General features: G+C 39.8%; 2 protein-coding genes across 4 annotated transcripts; both read left to right on the forward strand.

The window, feature by feature from the left end:
- The first annotated feature begins 31 nt into the window (after positions 1-31).
- On the forward strand, positions 32-11,454 carry pop4 (POP4 homolog, ribonuclease P/MRP subunit). Of its 3 annotated transcripts, none has more exons than XR_006105986.1 (8): positions 32-138; positions 2,314-2,375; positions 3,662-3,891; positions 4,020-4,097; positions 4,209-4,270; positions 5,120-5,221; positions 5,527-5,717; positions 11,370-11,454. XR_006105986.1 is itself a non-coding variant. In XM_042490381.1 (7 exons), the coding sequence occupies exons 1-7, from the start codon at positions 126-128 to the stop codon at positions 5,661-5,663; spliced, it is 684 nt and encodes a 227-aa protein (XP_042346315.1). In that variant the 5' UTR covers positions 32-125; the 3' UTR covers positions 5,664-7,796. The 3 variants fall into 3 exon arrangements, 1 of the variants encoding a protein (XP_042346315.1); XR_006105987.1 differs by lacking the exon at positions 11,370-11,454 and adding an exon at positions 8,808-9,142; XM_042490381.1 differs by lacking the exon at positions 11,370-11,454 and having other exon boundaries at positions 5,527-7,796.
- On the forward strand, positions 11,445-13,481 carry plekhf1 (pleckstrin homology domain containing, family F (with FYVE domain) member 1). Its single transcript, XM_042490369.1, has 2 exons — positions 11,445-11,798; positions 12,526-13,481. The coding sequence occupies exons 1-2, from the start codon at positions 11,552-11,554 to the stop codon at positions 13,128-13,130; spliced, it is 852 nt and encodes a 283-aa protein (XP_042346303.1). The 5' UTR covers positions 11,445-11,551; the 3' UTR covers positions 13,131-13,481.
- Positions 13,482-13,857: the final 376 nt, after the last annotated feature.

The raw sequence follows: 13,857 nt of genomic DNA on the forward strand, positions 1-13,857 counted from the left end.
GAAGAAGAAGCAGGAAAAGGAAGTCGGCTCACGAAACCAAAACACACGTGTTGAAGTGTTTTTCTGCAGTAACAGCTGGACAGCAGTTTGATTTCACACCGTTTCTACGGCCAGTCTGCAAAAACATGCAAACGGACGGTAAGTTGAATTTTCAAAGTAAAGTAAAGTTTTAGTTTAAAGGACGAATTCACGAATGTTGAAGCATAAACCCGAAATTAAACCAACCTCACGTCAAATCCAACGATATTTCCCCTTTTCTCTCTGTCACAGACTCTCTTTATCTTTATAATATCTGATTAAACGCGCTGTTAAAGCAGTGGGGGAAGAAGTATCAGTATTACAGTGTACAAATATTCTGTTACAAATAAAAGCGCTGCATTCAAAATGTGACTTAAAGGGACAATTCACCCCAAAACCAAAACTACATATTTTCTCTTTGACCTGCAGAGCTATTTATCAATCCACATAGTTTTGGTGTGAGTTGGTTGTGAGTTTTGGAGATATTAACTGTAGAGATGTTGGAAAAAAATACATTTGAGAAACTCAAACTCTCTTTTTAAAGATATTATGACCCAGTTACTCAAGATAATCCACAGACCTTGTTGTTATCAGTTTCATGTAGGAACTATTTTCTAGCTGTTAAACTACTGATGTATTCCCGTGATGTTGAAAGGTTGTAATTTCCGAATTGGGAAGTTGTTTTTATCACGTCATTGTGTTCATGTGCTTTCATGTGGTTTCATTTTTGCTTGGCGAAATCCCAAATATCAGCCCCAATAATGGGCCCGGCCAATAATATGTCTTCACTGACCGTTCAAATAAAGAATATAAGAATAAAATAAACATCAGTACTGTTTGGTCTTTGCTGACCATTTTAATAAAAGATAAATACAATAAAATAAATAGCTAAATAAACATCAGTCCTGTTCAGTATCAGTCGATTACTGAACATTTCTAAACCTCCCGAGCATCATTTCCTGCATTATATGGTTTAAAAAAAAGTTTTCTTATCAGCAAATATTGGAAAGAAATATACGCCGATGCCGATGTGCTCCGATATGTGTGAAAGGCTTATATCGGCTGATAATATCGGCTGATAATATCAGCTGATCGATATATCATTCGGGCTCTAAACACAACTCTGTATCGACTTTACAAGATGGAAAAGACAACCAGCCTCTTTGTTTTGGACGTGAAAGCCCTTTAAGGCATCATTATACATCAGCTTGTGTCTGAACCTTTAGGGTGACACGGGTTTGGTAATCGTTGCCTGACATTTGTCGTCGTTATCAGCTGAGCGGCTGTAATTATCTCTGTTATATATGAATATATAACTGTGCTGCAGTAGCTGGTTGGACAGGTTTGTGTCCTCTGTAGAAGGACGCGCTTTGACATGCATGTTCTCACCGTCTTGGCTAGAAAAGCAACAGCTGTTCATACTTTTATTTGGCTCCCCTGAAGCTAAAATGTAAATCAAAGACATGACATGTTACTAAATGTCTCTTATGAAAGTTACGGGCAGCGGAAAGGTTATCACAGTACATCTGCGATCCTCGTTCATCAGTGTCTCAGGAAAGTCCCGGATTTAAAAAACAAACAGACGGAGGAGGGTATTTTCTTGACACTGTTGCCAGTCAGCACAGTCCTCATCCTGCACTGACACCTTGACTTATGTGGCATTTAGGTATTTGGGTCATTGTCGGAGTACTTTTCCATAAACCTGCTGACAGAGTGACACTGTAGACTGAAGAGGGAGTTTTCCCAGCAGTGGTGTTTTGGGCCACATTTTGACGAGAATAGCTCTGCGTCTTTCCTTTGCATTTAAAAACAAATCTGCGTTCCTATGATAACATTGTGAGATCATCAGTTTACGATAAAATCCTTGAGTTCTGGACTTTTGGTCGGACAAAACAAGCAATTTGAAGATGCCCGTTTGGGCTGTGGGAGCTGAGTTTGGCATTTTTACCTGTTTTATAAAAATTGAAACTGGATTTGTGCAAAACAATTTGCAGATTGATCAAAAAAAAAACTGTAGTTGCAGCTCTAAGTGTGATGTTTGCAGCGGTATGAGATTTCCATGATACAATAAAAAACAAATATTTTATCACTAAGATTAAAACAACGACTGGAGCCGCTCCAGAGCGTGCTGTTTACACGACTCGCATCAAATTCAGAATAATAGTGGAATATTAGCGTGCATGTAAACTTAGTCATTATAAACTTAATATTTGGGGGGTGAACCTCGCTGTGAACTTGTAAACAGGATTTTCATTATAATCTGAGATCTTATCAGGTTTTATGTATCAACAACAGAAACAGAAAAACTTGTTCGAGCCACGATTCCTCAGGACCTGGTGACGCTTCTCGGCGTTGAGGTGAGCAGATATTTTTTATACTTTATTTTTAATGCAAATTTAAAAACGGAGTTTACAAAGTGCTTTGACAAAAACAATATGACAACGTGACTAAACTGGGTGTGATCACTGGTGCAGATAATAGTCATGTTGTGCAGAGACTTTTCTCTTCTGAAACAGTTTTTGCAATCAGTTTAATCAGCAGAAAATTAATCCACAACTGTTTTGATAATAAGTTATTTGCATTTGTATTTTTTCTTAACATTCATATCTTGGTTTTGGCCTGCTGATCCAAGACTTTTGAGTATGGAAAATCATTACAAGCATTTTTGCTATTTTTTTGCATTTGTCTAATATTAAGAAAAAAATATTCAAACTGTGCAATTTCCAGTTCTATAATATGTTTCCACTTACTGTGCAAAAATATGTATATAATTATATATTTTGCATCCAAAATGTATTTAATGGACTGAAAAGATACGGATGTTTTTTTAATTCTTGTGGTCTATCAAAAGTTTAATTTGTACTTGCAATATTAATAATCTACATAATAAAAATAGAGATACTTGGCGCCCATGTAGTGATACAGTATTGCCACATAGGATATTGCTATATTATAAAGTACTGATTTTTGAAAGTTACTGTAACAGTCTATTCATAAACATTTACCAATCTTTACAGACTGGCTTTTGTGTTGTTTTTTGATAAAAATTACAATGAATGAGTGAGTGCTTTTATTTTAGTTTCATGTCACCTAGTGGCCCATCCCCTATGGGATTATATAGATGCACAATAGTCCAAAATACATGTTTACTCCTTGTTTTTTATTATCTAACATTTTGATATTTTTTTATATTTATATTTGTTAATCATTTTTTACTATTATATTGTTCTTGTGCTGCTTTTACCTCATAGCTGCTATAACATTGTGAATTTCCCCACTGTAGGACTAATAAAGGATTATCTTATCTTACGTTTCATTTCATGAAGATCGCTTCCAGGCAAAAAATCCTAATTACAGCTGAACAGATACAAAATTTTACAAAGAAAAGAAGAGAAAAAGTAAAAAAACGTTTTGATACTGGAACAATACTTCCTTCCTCATGTCTCCAGCTTTCTCTAAGTAAGTTGCTAACTTAAATGTCTCTTTCTCAAACAGCCAGTTCAGTCGCTGTGAGTCATCAATATTTATCTATTATATCTATATATTATATTATCTACTTCAGTCTTTGTATGTGTGTACAATTCCTCAAGAATCTACATTTCAGGGCGTGTAAATGTCCTCCGTGTCTCTGTCTCGTTTGCAGCCTCAGACCCCGTCCAGAGCGCGTGCCTTCACCCAGGCGTTCCTGAAGAACAGCATGCAGCCGAACACACGAAACGACGTGAAGACCATGTTGACTCACAAGGCGGTGATTCTCGGCTACACCAGGCCCAAGACGGACAAGTCCAAGAGGAGCAGCAAGAAAGCCAAAGGACTCAACGCCCGGCAGAAGAGGGCGATGAAGATCTTCCAGATCAAACCTGAGCACCAGAGGTCTGTCAGGAGTGTGAGAGAGGGAAAGATGTGTTTCGAACATCCACGTGCAGGACTGCATCGAGATCAACTCGTCAGAGTTGATTGTGTTACATTTAGCATCACTGTCTTTATGATTATCTTGACAGGTACGAGCTTTTCCTGCCTCTGCATGAACTCTGGAGACAGTACATCATTGACCTGTGCGGTGGATTGAAACCAACAAGGTAAATCCGTTCGAAGCTTCACGGACCCTGAGTATCCGCTTTAACATTTTGAGCAGTTTCGGAAGCCCGTATTACTCTGAGCTCATTCGTTTCGCTGTTTTTGTTTTTCAGCAATCCGCAGTTTGTGCAGCAGAAGCTTCTGAAGGCAGACTTCCATGGTGCCATCATCACAGGTACATTTTTGGATTTCTCTGAAATTAAAATAAAACTCAGATACAGATAATCTGCAAAATGCCAAACATCCACCCTCATAGTCTGCCTTGATAATCTGTCGACCCCTAATACATCATTTACTGATTATAGGTCAACATTTTTTTGACAAAAATCTGCTTTTGATGATAGTTTAGTGTGAAAACTCACAGCTACTTAAAAACTATCACTTACAGATGCAGCTGTGATAGTGTGCCACTTCAACCTTCTCCCACCAAAGTTAGCGTGTGCATGTGGATGTTTCAAATACGGGTAAACCCGCTAAATATAGGCGATAGACTGTATCCCCACTGCCAGTGAACACACCGCTCCAGCACACGAGTCTGCCCTTCTGTCAGCTTTCGTCTGTGTGTGTGTGTGTGTGTGTGTCATTTTGTTGGTGTGTCCATGTGACATCACATACAGGCAGGAGAACAGATAAACATTCGAAAGCAGCAGGAACAAAGATCTTTGAAAACTTTCTGTGGTTCTCTCTCTTTATATAATCGCTCTCTTTCAAGCTCGGTGCAGATGTATTTGGATCAGTGTTTAAGCTGCTTAGGAGGAGATGGGGGGTAATTAGTGATGGCCCGTAGTTGCATTTCATCGATAAAGGAGCTGAAATTACAGTGTCACTCGTGTTTTCATCGATGCAGATCGGAGCCGGAGGTGATAAAAACACGTGTCTCCTGCAGAGTCATCTGACCCGCGTGTGAATGCTGATCGTTTGATGGTCATTGCATTAAAAAGCCAGATGTTGGCAGGTGTCATCGGGTTTTTTGTGCAGTGGTAATGAGGCGTAATACTCTGCTTTTTTTCTCTCTCTCTCATAGTGGTTCGCTCTAAATGCCCTTCATATGTCGGGACGACAGGGATTCTAGTTCAAGAGTTCAAACACGTCTTCAAAATCATCACCAAAGAAGACAGACTGAAAGGTAAGACAGCTGGACGTGTCTCACTGAGACTCACTTTTTGCTTTTGTTTATCAAGAGGTTGGACAGATAACTGGATCACTTCGAATTATGGTTAAGATTTCCATTTTATTATCATAAATGAAATGATTCTGAAATTTGTCTTGCATCCCAGGACGCCAGCTGTTTGACATAACACACATAAATACAAAAATACAAACCACACTTACACAAAAAATCGAATAAAATGCTCCAAATCACAACAGACATTATGAAAAGTGTGTGCAGCTAATATGTTTTCTCTTCTCCCTCCACTTGTTATGTGACAGTGATCCCAAAGAGGAACAGTGTGTTTTCGGTGGAGATCAACGGCTTCGTCTCACACATCTATGGGAGCAAGTTTGAGCAGCGAGCCAGCGAACGCTCGGCCAAAAAGTTCAAAGTGAGAGGAACCATCGACCTTTGACCTCCGTGCCTCACGAAACGAGACACCACAGACTTCTGCTGTCCTCTAATGGCAGTAAGTAGGAACTGCAGCAACACTGACCAAACTGCAGCAGATGCATTTGGGTCATTTACTGTTTGAAAGACTGTAAAATTGTATCTGAAAAACAAAAGTTTTTCTGCTCAGTTTTCACCTCGCTAAATATAGCTTACTCCCACAAAAATAAGTATCGCCTTATTTTGAAGGGGAGCTCCACCAATTTTGTGCACTCGCAATCAGTTTATTTGTCACTTGGAGAGCTAAACAGCCATTGAAAACAGATGTAAGACGTCCTCTGTGTCCGCGGCTTTGTCCGCTTTGAGAAAATAACCCTGACGATGTCATCAGTTTGAGCTAGGAGACTATACAATTTTAGAAAAGTCCCAAACGTGTTTTTCGGCCACGATCGAACATCCAAGTCCTACATTTGGCAAAGTTTTCTCAGTCACAAATGTTCTCATTTTACAGCTAAACAGTACACTAAAATATGTTTCTGAAAACATTTGAGGTGAGAAAAAGGCCCTGCGGTAACACAATCTTGATTTGATCGGTGCTGCTAAGTTTGACAGACTGACCGCAGTTCACGAGCTGCAGTTGAAATGATTTAAGCTGCGTTAGAGACTTTTTACTCTTTTTGTGGTTGTTTTCGTTCATGTGTGGTGGATTCATACAAATGCAGTTAGAAGCTGCGAGGAGGCAGATCACCATGTTTTTTCTTTTCCACAAATTATCTGTCTCATGTACTGCTGTGTGGATATAGTAACAGTTTCAGCAAATAAGTTATTTTTATGAAGGTTACCAACTACGGCTTTGATATTAAATATCTGCTGAATCAGAGTCCGATTAGATATTTACATTCACCTCGGTGTTTATTAAAAATATATCTGACGCAGCAAATTAACTGCTTTAGTTACTAAATCTGACACATCTTATTTTTCATCAACTACTTGATCCAAAAACTGAAGGCCCTAGTTCGAAACTCTAAAATTGATCTTTCAATAGAAAAACATGTTTAATTCTTCAGAGAAAAAAATCAGCAAAACTTAGTGGCCGATCACACTGCGACATGTCGCCAGCAAAACCAGAGTTTCCCTATTGTACAGCTCTCGCTGCTGCGTGACGCGTTTTCCTGGCGGTTTTTGGATGTGCATAAAAGCTGTAATATTTCAACTTCTACACTCAAGAGACGAAGTCGCACCGCTCGTCAGTGTCTCTTTGGCTCTGGTCGCCACAAGCGTACGCAGCCGTGTTTTTCCAGGTGTGCTTCGGAGGTGTTTTTGGAGACGCTGCGCCAGGCCGATGCGTCTCGGTGTGATCGTCCCCGTAGTCATCAGCTTTAAATTTCAAACAAAGCCCGGCCCTGTTTTGTAACATTGTGTAATCTGACTACAAAACAACAGCAAACCAGTCGTCAGTGGTAATCATTGAACCTATTGTTTGTTTTTATTTTTTTTTTATTAAATGTATGCAGCCAGATGGAGTAAATGTTTGTTGTTCGGGAGCAGTATTTAGCTTTTAGCAATTAGTTTTAGTTCACTTTGTTTTATTATGTAATGTTTATTGTACAGTAGAGAACAGAGCAAACGTTTCTCGTAACAACACAAAAGTCGGTTTGCAGCCTTTTGGTAACAGAAACCGTGTGAAACACAACGAGCTGTAAACTGTTTCACACTAAATACAATTACAGCTCTTTGTTTTCCTTCCTTCACCTGCTCCTGAGAGCTGATCTGCTCTCACACGTCCCTGCTCCTGCATCGGAAACAAATTAAATCCATTTTTCTATCTTAAAACTTCGTATTTATAACTTTTCTCAGTTAACAAAACATACACAAAGAATAGAAGGGGATGTCACTGCTTTCAGTTTATAACGTTTGATGCATTATCTGCTGTTGTTTGCCTAATTGTGTGTATTTTATATACAGTGCGATAAAAACATCGAGTTACATTTTTCCAGCTAAATTTTCTTTTTCAGCTGCTGGAGGTTGAATCCCATTTATTCCCCCGACAGATTAACAGTTGTGTTCCCCACTTTTGATTTCAAGTCAGATTTATTCTGGAAAAATTGGGTTTCAGTCCAGTTTTGATCTTTCTGAATAAAGATAACTTTCACCAAAAGCTTTCAACTGATTTTGCACGCTCTGCATCAGTTTACTGGTAACAGCGAGTACTAAACACGAGGTCCTGTAAGCTGACGAAATCTAATTCTTTGTCTGTGTACTTTCCTGAACTCCCGGGGCTGTCGGTGCACCCGAGAGCCACTTCACCTCTCACATATTCCCGCTCCCACAGAGCACCTTGTTTGAGAACTTGTCTCACCAGTTATTACCGACAGCGCTGAGCTGCAGGAGTCTCTGTTATGACAGTGCAGACTTTATAGCTTTTGGCCCTGATAGACACTTATTAATCAGTATGCTATTTAAATGACTGTGGGTTCATCAGAGAGACATGCAGGCAGAGGTTTCACTCAGATCAGATTACTGCTCCAGATTAGGACTACACAATCCAGAATTTCAGGTCTGTTACATTATGTGAAGCCGAAAGTATATGCACATCTGGTGCCAGTGCTGCACACTGCATAGAGTCAAATCTTCATGCAGACCAGGTGTGGAGTGCAGACTGGTACCTGGACAGGTGCAGAAGCCGAGTGTACTAATTTCATTTCATTTCATTTCATTTCATTTCATTTCATTTCATTTCATTTTTATTCAAAAGGGCATATTTAGGAATATCAGTATAAGATACAAATGTAAATATGAGTTAGCACAACTGCTAATTTACATGAGTAGTCTCTTGGCAGATAACAGATAATAGAAATGAGGAAAGAAATAAAAAGAAGACAAAACAATATAACAATTCATACAGAGGACGAACTAATCAACTAATCTAACATTTAAGATGTATTTATTTTTTCTCACAAACAGAGACTGAATATCTGAATCCTTAAATTGAAAACTGAATGTCTACCTGATAAAAAATATTGGAATAGCCGAATATTTGGGTCCAGCCCTAAAGAAAAAAAACACACGTGCAAGAGTGGTACAAGTTAGCAGCTACCTTCAGTCACAGTTGTTTGTTCGTGTGTGTATTTGAGGCCCTTTAAAGTGAAAATATTGAATTTTCTCTCAGGGAAATGAGGAGCGACGGTGGAAATGAGGACACACAGTTAAAGTCACCTTTAGTTTGATGGGCGTGCCATCAGGTTGTTTGGGCTGCTCTCAGATTTCAAACCATAACAACATGCAGCAGAGAGAACGAGCTCCAGCTACGCATGGCACCTCAACGGTTTCTGAAAATGTGTTTCTGAAAACGTAAAGGCGAGTAATGAACCATGCAGTTGCTGAATTTGTCCTCATTTTTGGATTAGTTAGTTTAAAAGTTTGTTGAAATTTCTTTTCAGGGGTTTCCAGAGGCAGCAAGTCGAGCTTGACGCCCCCCAATTAGCCTACCTTGCAAAGGTCTTAAAAAGCATTAGCCCTTTGAAACCTGAGATATTAGCTTGATTTCTCCCAAAAACTTGGGAGGAAGGAAATGAACGACAGAAGAAGAAAAAAACGACCAAAAAAAAATTCAAGAAATTAGTAAAAATTACAAGAAAATTTGCTGAAAATTAGTACCAAAAAACAACAAAACAAAAAAAGTTGAAATAAGTACTAAAAATATATATAATAATAATAATTCTGTAACATAATTTAAATTTGTAATACTGATACTTATAAATACAGTTTTTCCCTTGCTTTTTTCTTTTTTTCCCTCGACATTTTACCCTAGCTTTAAATAAAATCTACTAATTCCTTGCAGTTGTGCAACATTTTCTATCAAGTTGCTCGTTGACTTTATCACAATGTTTTTGAAAGATTTCACATTCTGATCATAAGATCGTATTAATAAAGTAACTGGGGTTAAACTGAACTATCTGTCTTTCAACACGTGCAATCTGATAAATTATTCTACCGGTAAAAATGTGCTTCGTGTGCACGTGTTTACCACTAAGCCTCAGGTCAAAATGCTGACCCTCATTAACTTGGGTGTGACGACTTGCATTGTTACACCTGTTTGTGTTTGATTAGCAGACAGTCTCTGAAAGAAAGATTTGAATAAACAAACTTGGATCGAAGCAGCAAAAAGTTCAAATGAGAAATGAGAGCCAAGTTGGCAGCGTGTTGCAGTTTGACATCTTTTTGTTTTTCACTCCGGCTGCAGGCGGAGCTGCTCGACCGGTCTGACAAAACGTGTTTGTGGATTGTAAACTCTCATCAGGTCGGCTTTATTCCATCCGTACTTTATAGTAACAGTGGAGAATTTTCCAATCTGTTGGTTTAGATTGCTGCTTTGTTTTTCCAGTTTATTATTTTGTCTACTTTATCCATTTTGTGGCCCAGAAACACAATATCAGGTGTATAACCTCTGGATTAAATATCGTCGCTTACATGTTGAAAAGGTGTAGAGTCCATCTTTTATTTTGAAGTCAGTGGATAGTCGGTGATGGAGTGCACGCTGAAATACCAGCACAGTCGCCTGCATGAAATGTTTGCATTGTTTAATTCTGCAAACCAGAAATATGCTGCATTTGCATGTTTTATATGTATCATATCAGCGTTTCTGTATGTGCTGACTGTGTCATCAGGAGGTGGAGGAGACGGTGGATGGCGTGACACCTGGGTGAGGCGCCTGCCAAGCTGCTCTTTGTTTGAGACCAACAAATGACACAACTGGTGATGATTGAGCGAGTCATTTCTGAGTTTTTAATGGCTTTTAAGGCACCAACAACAGTGTTTTGCAGCAGCCCATCAGAGTTTCCAGACGCCTTTTAGGCACCAAATATCTGCGTTTTGTTTTGTAGTTACCCATCACCATGTTTCCAGTGGCTTTTTAGGGCCCAATGGGGGTGTTTGAATTTCAGGCTCCAAACATGTTTCCAGCAGCTTTTTAAGGTCTAACATGAGTGTTTTGCAGCAGCTCATTGCAGTCTCCAGTGGTTTTTTAGGCACCAAACACTGATGTCACCATTTTTAAAGCTGCTTTTTAGGCTCCAATGCGGGTGTTTTCTAATGACCCCTTGTTGTTTTTTCAGTGACATTTTAGGCACCAACATGAGTATTTTGTGGTGACCTTTGCTGTTTTTTTCTTCCAAGATAATGCCATGAAAAGAGGTTGCTGTTTATCCAGACACTGCTGCATTTTGAGCTGGGATTGTGCATTTTAAACCAAAACATGATCTGTGCCTGAACCTAATCACACTTAAACCACAGCGTTGTTGAAAAGTAAAGTCGCACTGTATCTGCTGCACGATAACGTGCAAATGTAACATGTCCATGGCTTGCAGAAATGTGTAATGCCCACATTTTTTGTGGCGATTGGTTTGCAAAATACATATATATATTTATCAGTTGGTACGTCCATGAGCTGGAAATCGTTGATACTTTAGGAATATATATTCTGACCGGCTTCTGTAAATTCAAAAGAATCTATGACTTTCAGAGTCAAAAATATATATTCAGTGGACCTGATTTGTGTGTGAAATCAGCTTGTAAGAATTGAAATGCCCAGGAGAAAAAGGGGAATTTCTGTTGCAAAAATGTTGCCACTCTGTACATGCTGCTGTTTCCTCCTTTACAAGTTGTTGTGTCACTTTCTCTGAATTCAAATCTTGCTCCCGCCCCCTCACTTATCGCAGGATGTGTTTGTTAGCTGAACATTTTCAGGAAAGCCCCAGTGCGTCACCGCGTCCTGAGGCTTTAAGAGCCGGTGCTGCAGCTGCTGGCTCATCAGAGACTGAACGATCGCATGAAAACGACTCACAGCTGCAGACGCAGAAACACTCAGTCTGCTGCAACAACAACTGTCTGTTTGACTTCTTAACTACACGCATCATGGTGGACCAGCTTACATTTGATAAGGACAACCAGGAGCGCATCCACGCTGTGGAGAGCTCGTTTGGGCCGGCAGGGAAGCCGCTCGCCCAGCCGGGCCGGGTTCTGGTCGGAGAGGGTCGGCTGGTGAAGCAGAGCCGCAGGGGGCCTCAGCCTAAAGTCTTCTTCCTCTTCAACGATGTGCTGGTGTACGGCAGCATCATCCTGAACGGCCGCTGGCACAAGAAACAGAAGATCATCCCTCTAGGTGAGAAACTTGGCAGCTTCTTCAAAACACTTGATGCAACTCTGCATCAAAGATGAGTCTTTATAGTTTCAACACTTTAGGCTTATCTCAGATTTGACAGTTAAACCCTGTAAAACCTGGATCAGCTGCAGTATTTTTATGCAGTGTTCACCTTTCAGAATCTTAGTTAGAAAATTAGTTTGATTTCTTTGGGGGGAAAAAAATTGGGTAAAAGGCAATGACCAACTTGGCACAAATGTTGCAAAAAATTCAAAACATTGACAAGAAAATTTGCCTTGAAAATAATAATACCATAATAATAATACCAAAAAATGGCATAAACTTTTATTTAAAAAACAAACAAAAACATTAAAAATTTTGTTACAGAAAAAAAAGATTCTTTTTTTTAAATCAGCATTTTTTGCAACATTTTTTTCTTTTTTTATACTTTTGTCTTTGTGCTTATTTTTTAGGTTATTTTCTTGTAACTTTTTCCCCCTAATTTCCTGCTAATTTTTCAGCCATATTTTATATTTTAGTTGGTTGTGCATTGCCTTCTGCCAATGTTTTTCAAAGAAATCGCATTATCTAGCTGCAAAAGGCATTTGTTTAGATGGTAGTTTTGCAACAAAGGATGTGTGTAGTCTCTTAAAAACAAGCCAGGAAGTTGTTGTCATGCTTGTTGATATCCAATATTGTCCAAACTTTGTTACCTCTGTTTAACAACCCCTTTTTTTCATCATTTCAGAGGACATCCAGCTGGAGGACTTGGAGGACAGTGCAAGTATGAGGAACCAGTGGTTGATCCGCACTCCACGCAAGTCTTTCTACGTGGCGGCCGCCTCGTACGAAGAGAAGCGAGCCTGGATCGAGCACATGGAGGACTGCCGCTCCAGACTGCTGCAGAAAGAAGGCTGCAGGGCGAGGTCCATCTTCGCCGTCACCTGGATCCCCGACCAGGCCTCTGCCGTCTGCATGCGCTGCTCCTGCAGGTTCTCCGTCACCCAGCGCCGACACCACTGCCGAAAGTGTGGCTTTGTGGTCTGCGGCGCCTGCTCCAAGCAGAGAGCCGTGATCAAACACATTCACCCGACCAAGTGGTTGAGGGTGTGCACCATGTGTCACTCCAGCCTCTCCACGACGCCGGCCGAGGACCAGGAGGTGTCTCGGATCAGGGGGAGCAGCACCGAGAAGATCGGCTCGGATGAGGATGAAGCAGAGGGGTCCTGTGAGGAGGAGGAGGCAGAGGAGCAGATGGAGGACCACAACCCTAGCAGGTGGATGGACTACCAGGTGGACTCCTGGTCGACTTATGTCTACTTGAGGCCGGAGCATATGAGGCCCCGAACATGAGCCACTCACAGACATTTGGACATTTCTTAAACATGGACACGATGCTGATACAGCTGCCAAAAACTCAGTCATAACCATATCAAAACACTGATGCAATGGTATTTATTTATGTGAATTTGTGGGAACAGCTGCTGTGAAGTTTTTACTTTATTTTCTCTGATTATGTGGTCGGAGGATTTTGAGGATTTTGAGTAGAACACTGGAGGAAGGCCTCGGTCTGCCTCACTATTTATTTTATTTTATTTAAGTCTGATGTCAGTCACGTTTGTATGTCAGTGTTTTTGTACATGGCAGCATCTGCCTCTCCTTTGTCTTTGAAATGAAAAATAAAACATGATTTAAGAAAAATAAGGATTTGTCTGTGATGATTGGAGTGATACGTCTTTATTTACGGGGCAAACATATTATCAGTCATGTTCAAAAAATACTTGGCAAATTTCTATGAAATAATGACCCACACATGATAAAACCTCCGTTTTATTTTAACCCATTAAAGCCTGGGTCGTCATCACTTTTCTTGTGTTGCCCTCAGACACTTTTTATAAGTACTTAAACAGTTGAACTCCCAGCAAATTAGTTTGATTCCTTTCAAAAACACGGGGAAACAGACAATGAGCAACTTGGCAAGAAGTGTCCTGCAAATTGCAATGTATTAGTAGATATATAAAAAAAAAAAAATGTTTCCAGAGAACTATATTTCTAATTATCATAGTAATATTTTTTTTTT

Source organism: Plectropomus leopardus, chromosome 1 (genome assembly GCF_008729295.1).
Source record: "Plectropomus leopardus isolate mb chromosome 1, YSFRI_Pleo_2.0, whole genome shotgun sequence".
In the NCBI taxonomy this organism is placed as follows: domain Eukaryota; kingdom Metazoa; phylum Chordata; class Actinopteri; order Perciformes; family Serranidae; genus Plectropomus; species Plectropomus leopardus.